The 21,338-nt window shown below is 36.8% G+C and overlaps 3 protein-coding genes, 1 long non-coding RNA gene and 1 other non-coding gene across 8 annotated transcripts; 1 reads left to right on the forward strand and 4 right to left on the reverse strand.

Annotated features, from left to right (window-relative positions):
• Positions 1 to 706: 706 nt before the first annotated feature.
• Positions 707 to 11,471, forward strand: LOC114351865 (cystathionine beta-synthase-like). Of its 2 annotated transcripts, none has more exons than XM_028303209.1 (11): positions 707 to 807; positions 976 to 1,083; positions 1,453 to 1,559; positions 1,672 to 1,842; positions 2,276 to 2,457; positions 3,361 to 3,600; positions 5,184 to 5,316; positions 7,861 to 8,038; positions 9,705 to 9,839; positions 10,596 to 10,786; positions 11,064 to 11,471. In XM_028303209.1, exons 2-11 carry the CDS (start codon positions 998 to 1,000, stop codon positions 11,147 to 11,149), a joined length of 1,509 nt encoding a protein of 502 aa, XP_028159010.1. In that variant the 5' UTR covers positions 707 to 807; positions 976 to 997; the 3' UTR covers positions 11,150 to 11,471. The 2 variants fall into 2 exon arrangements, with proteins under 2 accessions (XP_028159010.1, XP_028159011.1); XM_028303210.1 differs by having other exon boundaries at positions 775 to 793.
• On the reverse strand, positions 9,395 to 9,466 carry TRNASTOP-UCA (transfer RNA opal suppressor (anticodon UCA)). The gene has a single exon. It is a non-coding gene; the product is annotated as a tRNA-Sec (tRNA).
• A 950-nt stretch (positions 11,472 to 12,421) lies between the features above and the next one.
• PQBP1 (poly-glutamine tract binding protein 1) lies at positions 12,422 to 13,451 on the reverse strand. The gene has a single exon (XM_028303235.1). The coding sequence runs from the start codon at positions 13,331 to 13,333 to the stop codon at positions 12,494 to 12,496; it is 840 nt and encodes a 279-aa protein (XP_028159036.1). The 5' UTR covers positions 13,334 to 13,451; the 3' UTR covers positions 12,422 to 12,493.
• A 972-nt stretch (positions 13,452 to 14,423) lies between these two features.
• On the reverse strand, positions 14,424 to 19,370 carry LOC114351892 (uncharacterized). 3 transcript variants are annotated; one of them, XM_028303238.1, is made up of 5 exons: positions 19,064 to 19,370; positions 18,803 to 18,986; positions 16,333 to 18,422; positions 15,138 to 16,053; positions 14,424 to 14,825 (listed from the first exon to the last, which is right to left on the reverse strand). In XM_028303238.1, exons 2-5 carry the CDS (start codon positions 18,978 to 18,980, stop codon positions 14,779 to 14,781), a joined length of 3,231 nt encoding a protein of 1,076 aa, XP_028159039.1. In that variant the 5' UTR covers positions 18,981 to 18,986; positions 19,064 to 19,370; the 3' UTR covers positions 14,424 to 14,778. The 3 variants fall into 3 exon arrangements, with proteins under 3 accessions (XP_028159039.1, XP_028159041.1, XP_028159040.1); XM_028303240.1 differs by having other exon boundaries at positions 15,111 to 16,053; XM_028303239.1 differs by having other exon boundaries at positions 18,803 to 19,370.
• Positions 19,371 to 19,515: 145 nt separating this feature from the next.
• On the reverse strand, positions 19,516 to 20,822 carry LOC114351885 (uncharacterized). Its single transcript, XR_003655816.1, has 2 exons — positions 20,651 to 20,822; positions 19,516 to 19,822 (listed from the first exon to the last, which is right to left on the reverse strand). It is a non-coding gene; the product is annotated as an uncharacterized LOC114351885 (long non-coding RNA).
• Between the last annotated feature and the right edge of the window lie 516 nt (positions 20,823 to 21,338).

The raw sequence follows: 21,338 nt of genomic DNA on the forward strand, positions 1-21,338 counted from the left end.
TTTATACTTAACAGTTGGCACCCCTGGCGATTGACAGGACCTTACTCTACAGTGGCGCCATCTTGATGAGTGCAAATGCGATAGTCCTCGTACCACTTTAGCGCACCAGTTGGCGCCACTGTCTTCGCTACTAGCAAGTGACAGGACCTTACTCTACAGTGGCGCCAACTGGTGAGCGCTAAAACGATAGCCCTCATTCAGGCTGGCAATTTTTCAAGTCAACAGTTTAGTTTTTAGAGGACGCCCTGCTCGAACAAAAATTGGCACTTTAAGTTTTAACATTTTCAAACGGAACCCTAAATCGAAAAATAGTCTTTAGAAACCCCTGTTAAAAGAGCTATCCCCACGATGTGATAGAAGATGAAAAAAAAAATCATCCTTACTTTAAATGTAGCGGAGCTATCCTAAAAAAAAAATTCCACCACTGTCGGCTTTGACGACTTTGTCAGGACTACGGAACCCTAAAAATGTTGCAAAAGCGGAAAATATTGTGAAAAACTAAAAAAGAATTGAGTTTTGAATAGAATAACTTCATTTCATATTCATAAAATATAGTATACCAATACAATAATATACATGAAGTACGATTACCTAAATCTTTACATTACTTTTACCTAAATCGATTTATTGAAATCCCAATCGGTAGTTAGCGCTTCTCTATTGACGAGGTCAATGAACGATTGTTACGTACTCTTCACTCGTTCATTCATTTCTTTCATTCATACCGGTTTGACAATTGACACAAAGAACAAAATTCAATTCATTCAATTCTCGCGAGTTTGCGGACTAACAGGTGCTTTTGTTGAAGTTAGTTACTTCTAATCTTTTAAAATAAAGTTTATTAATCATAATTTCATACACTGAGAGACAAGTGCATTTTTTTTTTGTTTACAATCATCTTACTGTTTCTAACCGCTTACGAATTAGATCATTATAACATTCAACTCAAGTATTTAAAAAACTTTTCCTCTGCAGCGTGCTATTCATAAAAGGAAAAATGTCCAATCATGTGGAAAATGGATTATCAAATGGAACATCGGCTTTCTTTAATCTCAAAGAAATGCCTCACATTGTGAAACCACTGTAAGTTAACTTTTTAATTTTAACCTTTATTTTAGAAACTCATCCGTACGCGAAACTTTATTTAATTTTCGGCTTCGAAAACCGGATAAGTTTATTAATAAAAATCGTTGTTTCTTGTTTACAAGCTTTTTATTTATTTTTCTACATAAAAATGTTTTCCCAAAATAAATTCGCGGACCTCACGTAACACTAATGAAATTAATTCCTTGATTCACCACTAGCTAAATAAATTACTTTAATTTAACATTGTGCAGCCGGATGTTAGTTAGTCACAACAATAATATAATAGTTATTTAATTATTTTATCTGAAATTGCTACTTAAGTACTTACAAAACTAATGTAGGGCTAAAGTTAACTTCTACTTTCAGAGACCGAAATCAAAAAGTTCATCCTGACATACTCCATGTCATTGGTAATACTCCCCTTGTTAAGCTCTCAAAGATACCTCAGCAAGAAGGCATTCAGTGTGAAATGTGTAAGTAATTGAATTTATGAGATTAGGTATAAGAAAATTCATGTTTTCATTTTAATTTATCCATTCAATCTAGCTTCTATAAATTTAATTAATAGAATTTTTAAACTTTTAGATGCAAAATGTGAATACCTAAATCCAGGAGGTTCTGTCAAAGACCGCATTGCCTATCGAATGGTGCTAGACGCTGAAAGCAAAGGAATACTTGTCCCTGGAAAGTCTGTTATCGTGGAACCAACCTCAGGGAATACTGGCATTGGCTTGGCCCTTGCTGCTGCAGTCAAAGGTAACAAGTGCTTTAATTTTTACTTTGTAATTTCTACTACATAAATTGCTACCTCAATTTTATATCATAAAATAGTTGCTACAATTTTACATTACAAAAAAATAGCTGCTTTAATTTTATATGTATATCATTAATATTGTATTATAAAAAATTGTACTGCCTATCATTTCATCAATTAATATTCTGTATCTTTCAATTATTGTATGCCCATGCGGCGGAACACAGCTGATCTATTGCAAACATTTTATGACCTGACTTATGTATTTACCTGTGATTTCACAATAAAAACAATTTGAATTTTGAATTTTTTTTTATATTATAACTAGCTTTCTGCCCGCGGCTTTGCCCGCGTGGAATTTTGTCAGTCACAGTAAAACTTTATCGCGCTCTTTATGTTATAATTAAGGTATTAATAGTATCTTTTTTGCTTCAGGCTACAGATGTATAATAGTGCTTCCTGAAAAAATGTCTGATGAAAAAGTGAACACATTGTTGGCATTGGGTGCGGAGATTGTCAGGACCCCCACAGAGGCTGCATCAACAGACCCCGACAGCAACATTATGGTTGCTCACCGCCTCTCAAAAGAAATACCCAATGCAGTAATCTTGGACCAGGTAAATATTGCATAAAACTTCTGTCCTGTTGTAAAAATACATTGTAATAAGAAGTTTATATTTTATCCTTAATCTATTCTTGTACCTACTTATATGTATTATTTTTTATTTATTTAGTGACCTATTTTCTTTATAATATTGTTAAAAGTTAGTCAGATAGCACTAGGTAAAATCTAGTAATCCAACCAATGTTTTTCCATACAGATTAGATTTGCTATCGTAATGTACATTTGGTCTGGTTTTAAATCTTTACATTTATTATTTCATTAATAAATCAGGCTAATCGGATTACACTAACGAGTGCAATTATAATCTTGTTATCTGCTAATAATCTGGGATTAATGATAACAGGCGATTTCGTCGCCAACTCTACTAAACTTTTCGGGTAGGGGATTTCTTTTAAAAATAAATAAAGTTTCGATCCGCCTGTACAAGGCCAAATCAAGGTAAAGTCGATTATGAGGTTTGGATGTCACTATTTAATTTTGAGCGTTACTAAACACCATAAAGATTATATTAATTGTAACATTTGTAACCGCATGTGTTTTTTTTTACCGACTTCAAAAAAGGGGGAAGCTGATTTCTGATAAAATATTGTTTACTGCTAAAAACACGGTTTAGTTTCCTCTTCTTTATGTCACGCAACCGGGAATTTAATTATACGCGCTCGCCTCAAACCTATTTTAATAATAGTCACCAGTCAATTGACATACATTTTATGAGCTTTTATACTTAGCTTTTATAACTCAAAGAGAAATATGACGTCACACGAGCGCGAAAGCAAAGCTACTTTAAAAAATCTAATAACAGAAAAACTCGATTATCAGGGCTAGAGATGAAATACTTTTTTTGGTTTCTTTCTTGGAATTATTAATTAATGCTGTCATCAACAATATCCTCCAGTACAACAACCCTTGCAACCCATTGGCGCACTATGACACCACGGCCGAAGAGATCCTGTGGTCTCTGGACGACTCCGTGGACATGGTGGTAATAGGCGCGGGTACCAGCGGCACGGTATCAGGCGTCGGAAACAAGATCAAGGAGCGCTGCCCCAACTGCATCGTGGTGGCGATCGACCCCTACGGATCCATCCTCGCCACGCCAGAAGACCTCAACAAGACAGACGTCACGTATTACGAGGTAAATAGACATCTTCAGTACCTACTGGTATTACGATGACTTTGATCGAAAGATCAAGATTATCTTTTGGCGGACCTTAGACGTAACTTTCGTCTTTCACATCAAAAGGAATAACTTTTTAGATACCTAAGCATTCGCTTTCGGCGCCACTTGCCTGCCACTGATGGCATATTGATTTAGATAGCATGGCTCTACTCCGACACTGATCTTCATCATTGTGTCAGCAAAAAGTTTAGGTTTACTGCTGGACCGCAATCCACCCCAGAACGCAAGAAAGCACGATCTCGTTATTTTTTCAGCCTCCTAGTGGAGGATCCTAGATATAGTTATCTATCCTTAAATAACGATCAAAATACCTCACATTACCTACTTAACTACGTTTTATTTCCGCATTACTCGGTACTCTGCGAGTCGATATTATAATGTCTCTTCATATCTAGGTATAGTTATCCTTTTCAGTGATAATATTATAAAGCAAAATGAAGTTTCTATGGAACAACGATTTATCAACTAAGGCCATCTGTTTCGAGATGAACTCTGAACTGAATATTACATGAAGCCGATCGTTTTTTCATAAGCACGATAATGATACGCGTGGAGATACGCGGTTGTCATTATCTAAGCATTTTTATTAATAAAGGTCCCCAAGAGGAGGATAAAGTGAATAAAAACACCCCAAGAGTCCTATTTAATCTGTGTTTTTTTCTATTGGAGTAATCTACGTGGAGCTACCAACGATTGTTTACGCGATGCTATTAACTACAAACTTATGTTGGGTTTGATGAATTAAATTATTGATTTCGTTTCACATAATATTTTTGTATTAGACATTTACGTAATCATAAACGTGACCAAAGTGTTTTATCATACTTTATTAAAATCGGTACAATCCAGTCAGGGTCGCAAAAAATTTAAACATATCGATAAAATTAGCGACGGCTTACGAGATCGTGACGTGAACCTGATAAAGTTACTAATATTCGAACTAGTGTAAATAATAAATATTCGCAGTATAACGTAGTACTTATTATTATTCTGTGCTATAACGGTCTATAACGATGAAAACATATTTGCAAATATGATGAATGTGAGCATCGTGGTTGCGTCTTGCTGGGCACAATCACTCGCACATTGGATATAAACAGAGTTATCGACTATTACGCGTTGTTTTGGTTTGCACAAGGTTTTGTTTCTAGCTGACTGCAAAAAAGAAGAAATAGGTATTTAAGTAGGTAAATTATGTTTTTCGGTTTCAGTTAATTCCTGCAGCAGGAACCGTACCTAAATAAAATGTAATTTTACATGCTAGATAGGTAGATTGGTTCGTATTTCGGGTGCGTTATTAGTTTAGTTTCGGACGACAGCAAAACAAGCTAAATTACTGTGCCTGTGGCTTAAGATGCCAGAAGAATAAGATAGAAGCGACCCGTGTGGCGGGTCATAATTTATTCGAATGCGACTCTCAAAATATTATGCATAAAAATAAAAAAAGAATATCAGAATGTATTAACAGGACAATTTAAGTAGAAAATGACTTAGTTTAGTTTTCTTATTAAACCGTGTTATATTCTGTTCCCTAACAGGTGGAAGGCATCGGTTACGATTTCTTCCCGAAGACGCTGGACCGCGCGGTCGTCGACAAATGGCTGAAGTCCGAGGACAGCGAGGCCTTGAAGATGTCCCGCAGGCTCATCAGGGAAGAAGGCTTACTTTGCGGTTCGTACTTTTCATAATACTTTTGTACAGGTGTTCTTTTTAAGTATGAAGCTGGTGCAAGGTGATTTAATGCATTACCTACCTACCATACGAGCACATATCAATTAAGTAAAACTAGGTAGTTGTACGTTTGGCAATTTTGCGTAATTATAGCATGATAAAGTGTCATCATTTTAAGATACTTATCTGTTATCTAGTCGCCATAGAACCAGATCTCCTTAGTTTAGTGTTAGGTAAAAGCGTGATGTTATAATTTATACATGCCCTTGTCGCCTTACTATATTTTAGCACGTTAGCAACGCTTTGGCGTTATTGGCATGTATGTTGCTAATGTTTTAACGTGATAATTGCAGCAAAAATTGCATTGTGAATGACGTTAGACATTGAGTGATAACTAAAATCACAATTTTAATGCGCTATTCTTCTACGCGCACGCATGACGGAGCGTAAATTATTTATACTTACATATTATTACAGTTAACTGACTTACCTACTTAGGGCGATGTTTAAGTTTTTGCGTAATCTATTTTTAATCAAAGATAAGTCCCATATACGTGGACATAGCTTGCATAATAACTACTCTGGCTGACTCTAGCACGTGTAGATTAATGACGTCGCCTTATGTTTACAGAGAAATGTAATAATATTTTGCGATATGAAAGCAATAAAGGTCCAAAAGTGGTAGCATATTAACATTTTTGTTTACCGCTAATATGTCATTGATTCCTTCTTACTTTAATTACTACTCATAACAGGAAAAAGAAGTAGGTATTTCTTGACGGATACTCTTGATAATTATTGATAAGTGTTTCCCATGAATGCTATAGTCATTTACCTCGCGACGATCTAAGTGCGATTCCTATCCTTATTTTATAATGCTTTGCTGTTGAGAAACGTAGGCCCATTTATGTGAGCATTATCAACAAAGTTCAAATATTTTTACAATGCGCTCCTTGATTCGCAGACCGTAAAAATCACTGAAAATACGAAGTTTTGAGATTTGATATTTTCACTTCTGCCGTAAACAGGAAGTGACGGTTTAATCTGAGCACAAATAGCCATGATAATAATATAATACCTACCAGTATTCCAACTCGGCCATATTTTTGAAATAAATGTCAACAGCCGCGCGGAACGTCACCGTATGACAACATGCAATAGGGCTGCCCACTTGCAGACCCTATTTTCATTACTTCTGCCTACTTAGAATTTTTATCTATTATTGTGAATGTATTTTGTGATTGTAATTTTTATTTTATTTTGACTAACAAAATACTTTGTGAATTAAATAGGATAAAAAAGGATTGTTGTTTTGTGATTAGTAGATTTAATAAAAAAAAAATATTAGTATTAAAATTGAGTAACGAATCTTATAAATTTACGACTGTAAAATGCTTGATTATTATACAGGTTGTTTAGGTAAATGGGTTTATAAGCCGACACTAGCCCATGGTATATAAATGGTATGAATGATTTTAATAATTTTAATATTCATAGAAATCTGATTTTATAAATTTTATTTTGTATGAAAATTAAAAAAATAAAATGATGATATCACTGACTTCACCATAACATTGATATGCGTAATTGCGTAGGTACCTATGTTAACATGGTCTAGTGTCGGCTTATAAACCTATTTATCTAACACCCTGTATAAATATGTACTTGTAATTATTTTTAGAAAAATAGCGCTTACTGTTTATAAAACAACACATCGTCCGTTTATTACTGTGGCATATTCGCGACACCCCCGACTTTTGCATGTCGAGCGCGTACCGAGATTTGAATTTCGAAGGAAAGCTCGCGTTTCGTCCATTTATATGCAGTTATAATACTGTATGATATTATTACCGTGCTATTGTACCCATTGATAGATACCCATAACTGCATCAAAAAAGGCATTTCGCGTATTGTCGGCGTGCGAAATTACTGCGCGCATAAAACCTGGCATTTTTTAGCTCAGCAATCAGCATTCATCAGTCTGTTTGGTTGAACACGCTAATCTCAGGAACACTGGTCCGATTTGAAAAAATATTTTTGTGTTGAATAGCCCATGTTTATAGAGGAAGGCTTTAGGCTACATAACATCAGCCTACAGCCGATAGGGGCAAAGCCATAAAGAAAAGTGCTGCAAAATCGGGAAATATTATTCACACTATTTTCACGCGTACACAGTCGCGGGCACAGCCAGTACCTGTACAAAAGTGATCTTTAAAAACCATGAAGGTTTTTTTACTTATAAAAATTAATGAATTAATTACTTAGTATAATGGGGCCGTTCAAGTATTACGTAAGCACCAAGGGGGGGGTGGGGGGGTCTCTGTTTTGCTTATTTTGGATGACATGGGGGGTAGGGGGTCTAGATGATGATTACGTCATCGTTAGTTATTTCATCATTGCAAACGTGATAGGGATAAAGACATGCGATTTTTGGTTTTACGAAGGTAATACGATAGAGAATAATAATGGGGTAAAAAATGGTAAGAAATCTGCTTACGTAATACTTGAACGGCCCCTAAAATAATTTTGTTCAAAAATGTTTAGGTGGTAGCAGTGGCGCGGCAGTATGGGGCGCAATACAGGCCGCCAAGAGTCTTCGCGCCGGCCAGCGCTGCGTGGTGTTGCTGCCTGACAACGTGCGCAACTACATGACCAAGTTCATCTCCGACCAGTGGATGGAGGCGCGCGGCTTCAAGGACGTCGCGCCCAACGATAAGCTATGGTCAGTATAATTGTGTAATCAGTTATCGCACCTCAATCGAAATACATAGAAAAAAAATACGTACCGACGAACTTAGAACCTCCTCCTTTTTTCAAGTCGGTTAAAAATGGTAAAATTCTGTATACTTAATAACTAAGTTGTGTCTTGGAATGGTAAACAGTTTGAGACTCGGGGTAAAATATACAGGTTTTGTCCCAGTTTCCGAAAGTATGCTTTGGACATTCAAACGATAAAACCTTTTTGTGTGACAGACCGAAATTCACGCGGTTGGTGCCGCGATCTAATAATAGAGAGCTCGTGAAGTTTTAAGAGAAAATATTATGGTTCTGATAGAAGCGTCATTATTTACTGGATACTTCGAGCTACCCAACTGCCTTGAAATGGGAGAAATTTCAATAGATTTTATTAACACAAACTGACGTCCAACTTTATGCCCGACTATTGAATAGAGTCGCAGGGCTCCAACCAAGGTCATCGCTCTGAACGACAAAAAAGTCGATATTATATCCTGTGATGCACTGATAGATTCTATATTGAGGCCGGAACGACGCATTGTTGGAAAAGCCGACCCAATTACAAATGTAATTCGTTCTATATTGTACAACATCGCTTGCACTATACAACATAAGTAATTATAATTTCGCTGGGTTAATTTAAATACTCATTACCTAATTATGTAAACACATATTTTGCAGCAAAAGACTTAACTGAATAATCTACATGAAATCAGCAATTAATTTTGGCAATGTAATTTTAAATAGCTGCAATCTGAAATATTATTTCGAACGAATGTTATTATTATTGCTAAGTAATTATTGATTAAAATAATAAACACTGTGCGACCTTATAGCCATTCGCAAGATAAATACTAGTCATAAAAAATAAACATTTAACGATGCAAGCATTTGACATCGCATTTTGTGGATAATGAGAGATAAAACTATCTGCGAATTATTATCAGTAAAATTATGTAAACGTAATTATCATACAACAGGGCAAACTATTATGTCGAAGATATCTATTATACAGGGTGGAATTCGTAAATAATAGCTTCCTGTAATTTTTCTAAGAAAATAACATTTATTTATAAAAATTAACACTTGATATTTTTTTTTTTATCCACAACGAGGAAGCTCTTGGCCTGTATCTTACCTGATGGTAAGTGACGATCAGGCCGAAGGTGGAAGCGAGCTTCACCCGGAATCCTCAACCACGGAGGAACTGGCTATCTTACTGCCGGAACACAATAATGCTGTGAACATTGTTGTTATGGCGACAGACTTAGGTAAGATGGTGGTAGCTAGCCAGGCGGACTTAGAACAAGCCCTACCACCAACCAAACCGAACAGAAAAATCTGCCCCCACTGGGAATCGAACCCGGGACCTCTCCGTCTGAAGCAGGTGGTCTTACCACTAGACCACAGAGGCGGTTAAATAATGTTTTAGAGAGCCTATTAATAACTTATCTATGCGATCCACAGGTCTTGGATCTCGATCAGAGAAAACCTTAGAGGTGGCTAGTTGTTAGTTAATCAAGATAACTATCTCAAACTATCAGTGATCGGTGAAACTCTCTAAAATAATGATTTACTTTTATATCAACCGGTGAAACTGTCCCTAAAAGTAAATAATAATAAAGTAATGGTTGTCTAATATGTTTTTACAGGTGGTGGGGCAACACCGTGACAGAAGACATACCGCAGCCAGCGCACAGCACCCCGCACAGCGCCACGCCCACCGAGGCGTTCGCCACGCTACGGAAGACGCACGCGCCGCTCCTCACCATTGTCAATGACAAAGGGTAAGTTTTTCATGTATTTATGGGTATGTGAACTTTTTTTAAAATAAATAATTTTGTAAAGATGAATTGGGTAAATGGCTATGAATGAATTCAAGTATAAAATGCTTTATGAATATTTTTAAAAAATTATAAGAATAAAATTTCTGCTCATTCTAATCAATATTCGAGGTATAAAAATAAAAATATCGACTTGTTAAAAAATAAAAATTTGTCAGTCAGTGTCAAGTACGGTGTCAAGTCACAAACTAAACATGTCAAAATTTTACAGTTTTTACTTTTACAAACCTAAATGATTCAAGCTAATGTTTTTCTTGTTTATATGCTTAGTAATATACATTTATATTGTCATATTTTTCTTCGACCACATAGTGCATCAAGAATAAATTCGCATACTTTCATCAAACCAACCTAACATGAGCATCTGCATGAAAATTGTAAATGATGTCTGAAATATTCTCTATTGATGCATGTTATCTTATGATGTCCTCGACTTTCGGTTTATTTGATGGTTAGTAACCTACTTCGGCCTCCTCCTATGTTCTTCTGATTAATTTCGTTGCGGGTCCAATGACTGTTAACTTTCCCCCTGGACAAACTTGACCTTCACTGGTTGGGTTATTATTAGCGGTCAAGCTGTAGACCCTGGCTACACAGGAGTTGCAGCGGTAGGAATAGTCCCGTTAGTAACCTACACTCACCTATAGGCAATAGAAAATGCACTTTATTACAATACTAATGGGTATGTTTTTGGCGTAGGGGCATAGTGGGAGTGTTCACGGCGGACTATGCGCGCCGCAGAGTGGCCGCGCTCGCAGGATCTACCGAGGAGGGCCTGGACAAGTTCACAGTGAAGAAGTACTACAGCGTGGATCTGGCCAAGCCATCCACGCTGGGACACGTGTCGCGCTTACTCGATATTGCACCTTTCGTCGTTGCCGTTAAAACAGGTATTGAAATAAAAAGACTTCGATATTCCCGTAGGATATTCCAAAATGATTGTTTGCATTGTAGCACTTTTATCATTGTCGACCTACCTACTTACTTTTCCACTTTTCCTAAGTGTCCACTAACTGTTTACCATTTCAAATGCCATAGTCACAAGTTTATTATAATAATTTTGGCTTCTATTTCAACTTTTAAATCTTCTTTTTAGATAATGGCCCAACAGTAAGAAAGCCTAAAGTTATTAATTCGATTACTAAATAGCAAAATGTTTATTTCCAGATTCCTCAGACAACATCCAGAGGCCCGTGGGAGTCATAACGTCAGAAGACTTGTTAGTATACATTAAAGCGAAAGCAAGTAAATGATCGCCAATAATATGTGAAGACGAAATACTAAGGCAAGAAACTTGTGCCACATCGAAACTAGTATAGCGGAAATCATGGTACTATTTAATCAAATGATGTGTTTTGTATGAACAATAGGATAAGTAGAAAATATTATTGGTTTAATCTAGACCGCCTTTAGGATATATTGACATATTTCGTGGCATTACTACGAAGTGCTTCCCTTTTGTGTAGGTCCAAATGTATGAAATAAAGTGTGTTATTATACTTAGATGCAATAGTCCTTGACATTCCTTATTGGCATTTAACTACAATTGTTATGAATTTTTATTTATAATACTCCTTGTCACAAATATATAAATAAACTGCTTAATATTATTTCTAGTTGTTTTATTGCTAGTACTTAACTATGTTGTACCTGTGCTGTACATGATAACTTTTGGTAGAGAAAGAAACACTTAATGAGGCTTTCCAATAAAATATGGACCTAACTCTTGAACCTACTTCTCGTGGGGTTGGAATGCTATGGCAATAGGACAAAATAATAATAAAACACACACACAAAAAACAAGAAGTGTAGTGTTTGTATCTACGTACTAGATAGATACAATACGCTGTCTCACGTACACAAGTGACAGTGATAGGCAGTCACGTGACGTCGTTACGAGTGGGATCAGTGGGACGAGTCAGTCGTACGCACAGATGAGACAGTCGTACGTACGGCAGACGCCGGCGAGTACGGACGTGCCGCAGTGAGACGCTTGGTGTGACGGTGAGCCAGTGTGCACATTTAGGTACACTACAAGAAGGAAAGAAATACTCATGAGATAGTATAATAGGCGGCCTTTATAGCTGTAAACCAATCTCTTCCAGACAACTAGGGAGAAGACAGTTGTTTAAAACAAGTAAAAAGGAAAAGCAGTGATTGATCAAGTAGAAATAAAAATACTAGTTTTCTATTTATTTTATTTTATTACCACTATTTTTAAGTATAATTTAAATGGTATTTATATTATGTATTCCAGATTATTCTAAAGCATTAGCACATGAGTATATAGTTTGTACTTGGTTACTTTTGAAAAACAAAGCTGCTCTTTGTCTTATGGGCAAAACAAAAATGAACAACCATTTGAATTCATACATTTATAACCCACTCAATCCTTCCTTGTATAATACTAAAAAGATCACAACAAGTTGAAGCTTGTATGATTAAGTTTTTGGTTTAACAATAATACCAGGAAAAAATTCAAAACTGTCATTTGTCTCCTTGATTGATAGTAAAAATAAGGGGAAAAGAATTCAAATCCATGTTAAAAACAAAATACTATTATTATACATATTTATTACACAGTAAAATTAACATATCTAAGGTGAGGGTGGTGTTGGAGATTGTTGCTTGGCATTAGCTGCAAGGATTGCACCAGGGGCTGGATATGGTCTCATCTGATACAAAGATCCCGACGCCGTAGTATCAACTCCAGTCTTCGCATGTCTGTCCAGCCCTGCACTCCAATTGCCTCGAGGAATGTCTGAATATGAAGCTGGATCCATGGGATCTAAGTCATTGTCTTTGACTCTGGGCCGCTTCTTATCGCGACGATGAACAGTCTCCTTTTCCCTTTCCCTACGTTCACGTCGTTTCTCTTTGGTTGGTTGCTGAGGAACTTCCTGATCTGATTCATCACTGCTGTTCTCACTTTCATCGCCTTCTTTTAGTAACCGCTCCTCTCGCAAGTGTGCAGCGCTTTCTGAAGGAGTAGCTCGTGGATGTGCAGGCGGCAGCCAGGATACCAAATTATTATGGACATTCCAAAAGTAATGTTGACCACAACCTTCATCATACACTTCCTCCCACCCAGGTGGCAACGGCCACAATTCCAGTACCTTTCTCTTATTCTCGAGATACGATTCGTCTGGTACCAATTTGCCTTGTTTCCATGTCTTTACACAAAACTTAGAACATTCATGATAAATGTTATTCTTATTTGGACAACCTTTATGGCCCTTTATAGGATCAACGTTGACTCCTTCAATGCCTTCCCAGAAGTATTCTTTATTGTGATCTTCAGGTTTGCTATCATAATCTTCAGCTATGATCTCTTCATTGGCTTGCACAGGAACTTGATCGTTGTTGGAGTCACCAGAATTAGGTTTCAACAGGCCTCTCTTAGCAAGACGTGCTGCTAAAGCAGGAGGCAGAGGCATCGTAATGAATTTAGCTAATAACAAGCTAAAGGTAAACTATAATTTTTGTAGTATTTCACACATTAAAAAATGCAAAACAAAGCGAGCGTGCACGAACACCAAACGTCAAATCTGTGCGTCAAACCACAAGTCAAACGAACAATCACTGTCAGTGTCACTGTCAGTTCGACTTTGACAAATCAATTTTTTAATTTCTGTTTCTCTAAAAGTGGCAAGACGTTTTTGAGATAGGGCATTCTGCAAAACGTTACCCTGCCCTGGCAGGAAATGCAAAATCTCGAAAACCTGAAGACGCACAAATCACACTTTCAGCTCACATAATAGAACAAATATAAGCTATCTGCTCGTACACAGTTTTTCTCTTTCCGATTATTCGTTTAGAATTTTCCTGCTAGAACAACGTTACTCCAGCAGGAATCGTTTTTTCCATTTTGTACCAAAACGACAGCACGCACAAATCTCTAATTCGGCGTACATTTACACCACGTTGGGAACTAATTATACATTCTACTCATATCACTCTAGGAGCTACTTTCCAGCTGAAGTAACGTACACCCTTCCTTCCTCTTTATTGTAGACTTTATTACGAGGTTTTGTATGAACACCCATGCCCTAATCATAGAAGGCTCATTATTTGCAACAGTCGTTCCCATAAGTGCTAATGAGCGAACCTACTTCTAAAAAACCTCGCTCTCAGTTTTTAGGAGTTGGGCCTCATACCCGACTGCGCCAGAAGGAGAGTTGTGTTTTTAGTTAACATTACATACACTTAAGTAACCAAAAAAATCTCTAAAATATTGTTAAATAAAAATTTGTATCAATTACAAACGATACCACATTATTAGAAATAGTAGTTGCAATAGGTGCTATTTTGTGCAACAAAAACGTGCTGTCGCTGTATTATACCCTCTCTCCCGTTGTGGCATGCATGCCTATATTTTCTAAAACTAGTAGCAGCAAAGGACTGCTGCCAGTTACCATTGCAATCTCCTTTTATGGTATGCAAGTATACCTACATTACCTACCTACTTAGTTTTTCTAGAAAATCATCCACTTTTATAAAATTAGTATTATTTGTATGAAACTTCGTACTGCAACGCACACATCCGCACCGTTACATAAATGCCTCGCCTCGTTTGACTGCGCGTGAAAGTGATGTGATGTTGATCCCTTTGCGGGTTGATAAGTGTGCTATGACCTTTATTCTCAAATACTCATGTCCATGGCCTGCAGTACCATGTGCGAAGCGTGCCTTTTGTTCATCTTTGAAATTAAGAACAAATAGCACGCTTTTTTACTAAATAAATAGTAGTGCTTTTAAATAATATCTGACAACAAATATATCAAGAGAACTTTATTATTTGTAACTTGTAATTACGTGTGATTGAAAGAGATAGGTACAATATATGTTATACATAAAAAGCTATCGTATGATTATTAATATACTACGAATTATTCCAAAGTAAGAAGTATACCATCACATTATTGAATTCTGAAACAAAAAATTTCAAAGTCAAATAAATTACACGCAAAATTGAGAAAAGAATAGTAAATTATGTAAAATAACTATTTCGCAATACATTTGCCAAACAATACAAAACCTACGACTACCCTGCAATATCACTAACTACCCAAGAAGAAAACGTACTGTATTTTACAACTGCCAAGGCTCAAATAAGCAAAACACGAACTACCTAGCTCAGCACTCTTTAGCTAGAATATTGCCTATTCTAAGCAGTTCATGCGATGGCCTTGAAAGTAGGGAAAGGTTTATCACCTGATAATAGAAGATGTCTTCACTCACCACTGGCCACTGGTGTATCATTCCGTGACACCTTAGTGGGAAGCACTGTGTCATGGAATTCTCCAGAATGTAGTAAGTTGGTGTCTACCGTCTTGATAGTTGAGTTTTCCTTAAATGGCGTAACAACGTCCATTTCATCTGAACTCTGTTTTATCAAACCCTTTTTAGAATTTTCTGCAGTCTCTGTCATGGGTTCAGGGCTGTTCATTGTATCAGTGTTAGACGACTTTTGGTCTTCTACAACAGTTTCAACGGTCAAGCTAGTGGTAGGAGTAGTTTCGAGACTTCCTATATCTGTATCTTGCTGAGAGTCATCTTTCAACATTGAAACTCCAGATACTTTCTGTTCTTGATTTGCATTAGAATCTTGTTCATTAATTGTTACCTCTTTAACGGAATCGACATCCTCGCTTAGTTTGCCACTATTATTACTAGGTGGCGAGACAGACTGTACGGCATCTTCTCGCTTCAATTGTTTTCTTCTTTCGCTTGTATTGTAACCAAAAGGATGCAAATTGACTGATGAAGGAGGACTGCCGTCTAGGGACAAATCCATTGAAGTCAATATACTTTCGTCTCTGCTTAGATAGTTCCCTCCTTCTGGGACTATGTGAATGTTTAGAACGGTTTTGTTTTTGTTCTGGTCCGCATCAGCATCCAAAGATTTGCTTGATGGACCATTTGAAACACCCAATGAATTTCTAGACGCAGATTTTAAGGAGTGCAGTTTGTTTCTCAGCAGAAATCCTCTTACATGAGCCTGAATTATAGTAGCAGCACTAGATAGAGAAGAGTCATCAGTTGAAAGAGACAGAGATTTCTCTTCATTTACTGTTTGGAGGACTGACTCCATTCGGCTTAAGCCTAAAGGCCTCCTCTCTTTATTTAAATTATTTGTAGGTAAAAAAACTTCGTCCTGAAAGTAATATTACATGGAATGTTTATGAAAGGTGCGCTTGCATTGCATAATTACATATACGTTATAACGGTATGAACATTAATGCATTTAAAATTTATTACTAAACAACATGTAATTGCATCATTAATTGAAGATGCGATTACTTAATGTATCTAAATGCATCTGGTTAATTTACTTCAAGATTAATTAAATGCCTATATTCTGCGCTAATATGATAACTAAGCTCAAACATACCTACTGGAAGGATCTTTAAAAAATAATAACGGAAATACTCACCTTCTTTTCATCGTCATCTGATAGATTATTTTCTTCAGTTACAGAATCATCAAATGTCGATGCTCGACTTTTGAATAGGAAATTTCGGAATACTTTTTGAATAGTTACTGCTGCCGTTTCCAGATCCATTGTGTGAGAATTATCATTTTTTGGAGTCTTATTTAAATCTATTGTAGTATCAGCTTCCTTAGCACTATCTTCGGCTACAATAGCACTGATGGAATCGTTCAATGTGTGTGTAGCGATGTCAACATCGTTTTGGTCAGAGGCATTATTATCCAGAGAGCGTTTAGGCCTTTTCGACTCAATAATCTCAGTTTTATGATTATTCATGGCTTCGTCAATATCGTGCGATTGTTTCGTACCCTTAGAATCATCATTTTTAAATAAAATATTAGCTTCTGCCTCGGGGTCGGGGTAGTTATTCATAGTTTTTCTATGAATAACTAAATTAATACTTTCACTTGCATCACTCTCATCATTCAATGCAATATTATCTTTTATCGAATCATCAGCACTACTGTCTTTTCTTTTTGTATTTTCAATGGCCTCGTTCATAACCTTTTCTAAATCAGTAGTAGATTCCTCCGTATCATTGGCAGAGTAAATATCAGATAAAGAAGTGATTGTTTCATCAAGTTTCCTTAAATTACCTTGATGGACCTCATTCTCTTTTTCATTAGATTTAATTTTTCCATCATAATTTGTTTCAATATGATTTTCTAAACTCAAATCAGTTATCTTATCAGTTTCGACAATATTTTCGCCATCACTTTCTATTGTAGATTTTGGTACAGTTTCAGGAACAACATTGGTATTAGTACCAGATAAATTGTGCTCCTCAATTTTTCCGGAGTCCAGGCAGCTAATACCCGAATCAGTTTGAATGGCGTCATCGTTTTCTTCAAAAGCAGAATCAGTATCATTTCCAATTGGAATACTTAAGTTGTCCGATTCATTGAGTTTTTCCTGTTCAACCACAACAGTTATGATGTCGTTTTTGACATCTTCAACAGATGCGACAATATGATCATTTCTATCAACTTCAGCAACATCAGATGCGACAGTAGGAATATTTTTATCAACTTCAGCAACATCAGTAGATACAATAGAAGCATGTTTATCAACTTCAGAAACATCAGATGTGACAATAGGAGCATTTTTATCAACTTCAGCAACATTAGCTGCGACAATAGGATCATTTTTATCAACTTCAGCAACATCAGTAGATACAATAGAAGCATGTTTATCAACTTCAGCAACATCAGATGTGACAATAGGAGCATTTTTATCAACTTCAGCAACATTAGCTGCGACAATAGGATCATTTTTATCAACATCAGTAGAGGCAATAGAAGCATGTTTATCAACTTCAGCAACATCAGATGTGGCAATAGGAGCATTTTTATCAACTTCAGTAACATTAGATGCGACAATAGGGTCAATTTTATCAACTTCAGCAACATCAGTAGAGACAATAGAAGCATGTTTATCAACTTCAGCAACATCAGATATGACAATAGGAGCATTTTTATTAACATCAGCAACCTCAATATTTTCAATCAATTTATCTTCTTTGACATTTTGTAAATCTTTTGTATTTGAATCGGGTGCCGCAATGTTCGACTCACAATCATCCTCTTGAGTTTGGCTCAAGTCCGTATTTTCAAAGTCAGTTAATACAGGTATAAGTTGAATATGAGAATTGGACTTTGTTTCTTTAACTTCTTGGTTGCCTTCTACAGTTGGTTCAGCTACTTTTTCATTTTCGCCTTCTACAGTAGGTACTACCAAAATTGGTTCCGCATCATTTTGCAATTTTTGTTTTTCGGTACTATCTGGTTCGCAAGATATTTCGATTTCAGAAGCTTGAGTCAAATCATTGTGATGTACTGGTTTGATAATACTTTCGATGTTATCATCGATTGCTGCAGGTATTTTCTGATCTGAAGTTTGGTTTTCATTCTTTTCTATCTTTGTCTCTTGTAACTGAAGTTCATCGAATTTTTGCCAGCGTTGTTCTGCTCTTTTTCTTACCTTTTCTTGAGCCTTAGATATTTTACGTTCCAAACTCAGACTTTTCTTTGTTGCTAAAACCGAAGATATTATTTCGTTACAAAATTTAAATAATTTATTTCACTAAAAATCTGTTTTGCCAACAAATATCATATCTTGAAGATATATAACAGTTATCTTATTATAAAAATAAATCATAAGATGTTGGAAAACGATAAATTATATTGTACCTTGATTGGCGATTAGAATCCAATATTTAACAAAGTTGATACATGCACTTTGATTTGACGATAGATACAATTATACATTACATATAGACACTAACGAACACTTCCTTCACCATTTCGATTATACCTTTCTTACTTTTACTAGAAGTGATTTTTAACGCAAACTATTGTACCTATATTTAAAAGAATAACCGAAAATATCTCCCAAAGTGTGTTTGTTCACTTACAGGGTCCATCTCTTATTTCCAACAGCTTGCGCATGTGTTCTGCACAAAACTCGTATACATCTGGAGGATTATTCTTGAGGACATCTTTAGTCAGGCCCTCCATCAACTCCACCAGTCCTGCAGGCATCTTCGGAACTGGTGGCGGCCTACTGTACACCCGAGAGCCGGTGACCCTCATTGCGACCTAGAACGTTCTTATTTTATAGCAATATTCGAACGGTCAACGGACATTTTAGACCGTAAGTAGACCTAAGCACTCACCAAGATTATCGAAATAAAAGGAGAAAAACCACTTAGCTAGCACCTTGCCAACTTAGAACTGTCGTAATGGGCGTGGTGTAATAGAGTATTTCTAGCACCGTAGACGGTGTTTGCGCGCCGTAGTCATGGCGATCCGCCAACTTGAACTTGGGTTCGTTGCCGGCGCATATCGATCCCACACGCCAGTTCAACGCACCTTATGTTTACTAATGAGTTCGAGGTTGTCGGGCTATTATTACACATTTATTTTTCACTACTCAATGTCTAGGCTAGAGGCCGAGACATTGAGTAGGTACATCATAATTTGTTTTACTGCAGTACTAAGTAGTACAGTGCAATTTTATCCAGAAACACTAAGATTTAATGAAACAAGCCCAAACATCCAAGGATAACTAACTTAAACAGATGACTATCCACATTCATGACCCCGTTTCGAGAAATGAAAAACTGAGTAATGTGAAAATTTCTTGTGTATTTCCAATGCAGTTGCGCAACTGAGTAGTCACTAGGGGAAGTAGCCGGGAGTGCGGCGCCGCGCGCGGGACGCCTACGCTTACATTACACTTAAAAAATTCAATTCATGTGAGTCAACTTTTTTATTTTCATACTGTGTTCTATAATAGTAATTTATATTTAAGATCATATATAATTTTTGCAATGTTAATACATTTTACATAACAAACATCTTCATAGTGTACATACATACATACTGATGCGCCGGTGGTCGCGCTCGAGTGCCGGGCGCCGCCGCCGGCCGCTCTACAAGTGATGATAGAAAAAATTAATCGCTACAGTAATATCATACAAATTAATGACTATTCCCTTACAAATTATCATATCTACTTTTAGCATTGTTCTACTCCAATATGATCAAAGAAACGCTTCAGTTAGCCGAGCTGTACGCGTGCCACAGAATAGTCTCCAGTTCGCTCCGACCGATTGCCCAATAGTGTCCCACTCCCGCCGCTATGTATAAAAATCACACTGCTATAAATTTATAATAAATAAATGCCTATTTACACTATGTAACTATACAAAATGATAGTACGACAAAATTACATTGTTGAATCGAGCGTCTAATTTTAAATGAAAATTTCATACAACGATCTACGGACGGACCCGCGCGGCGGACGGCCCCGGGCCCGATTTCTAAACAAATTACATCTTCAAATTCCCTATTAATTTTTGTACAATCATATTCAGCCGAAAGCTGGGTGCCCGATTAATACAATTATCGGTGATCCGAAATGCGTTACAATCGATCATGCATCAATAATACATACAACTTTTAACTTATTTAAACAATTTAACAATATTAAAAAACCCTAAAGTAAACTAGTGACCTATGTAAACGTATATAAAATACTAGTACAATAATGACAGTGCATTCGGGACGCGGACATTTCGACAGCACTAAAGTAATTTGTAAATCGACACGAGGCCGAACCTCGCGGCCCGGCGCTCGCGAGCGAACCGAATCCACCGACAGCCCGAGCTCACACCCGAACGAACGAATCATCAGAGGTATAAAAAATTAATAACGTCATTAACAAAAGTGTAATCGAATAGAAAATATCAATACATAACTGGAAATAAAACGGATCGCAGTATTCTATGTGTGGCTTGGGGGCGGCATCACTTGGCCGGCGCCGCGCCCGCGCCGCGCTTGTGGCTGATCTCCAGCTCGCCCAGCCGCTTCCACAGCTCGTCGCGCTCCTTCTCGCGCTTCTTCTCTCTGGGAGAGGACAAATCAAATCACAAAAATATTTCTTAGAAAGTGGTATAGTTCTTGCAACTCACGAAGGCGAGTGAGCTTTACTTGTGTGTGTACCTGTACATGCACATAACGATAGTGTATGTAATATCTATCTAAACTTTTGAACAACGAGCCACCACACTTGTAAAGCTCACTTGGCTTCATGAATTACAACAACTATAACAACAAGATATTAAAATTACAAACAGGTTCTGCACCTTCTGCCACCAGTAGCGTAGAAATATTTACATTTTAGCATTATACATGTGTGACAAGGGATTTTTTATGCGCAGGAGTATTTTTTTGTGACAGTATGAGCGCTTTCACATAATTAGGCGATTTTAACGACAAACGCGCGACAGACGCGCTGCCGAAAATTTCATACTATGTGACAGCTGATGCGTCCCTTCACATTACAAAAACGCTGCTGCCGCGCTACTAATCGCCCTAATATGTAGGTAGGTATTTTCTGCATGCTCATTGCTCGGACAACGTTTTGTTTTTATTTTGTAGCACAAA

This window comes from Ostrinia furnacalis, unplaced genomic scaffold (genome assembly GCF_004193835.3).
Source record: "Ostrinia furnacalis isolate ACB-3 unplaced genomic scaffold, ASM419383v2 OfSCF1217, whole genome shotgun sequence".
In the NCBI taxonomy this organism is placed as follows: Eukaryota; Metazoa; Arthropoda; class Insecta; order Lepidoptera; family Crambidae; genus Ostrinia; species Ostrinia furnacalis.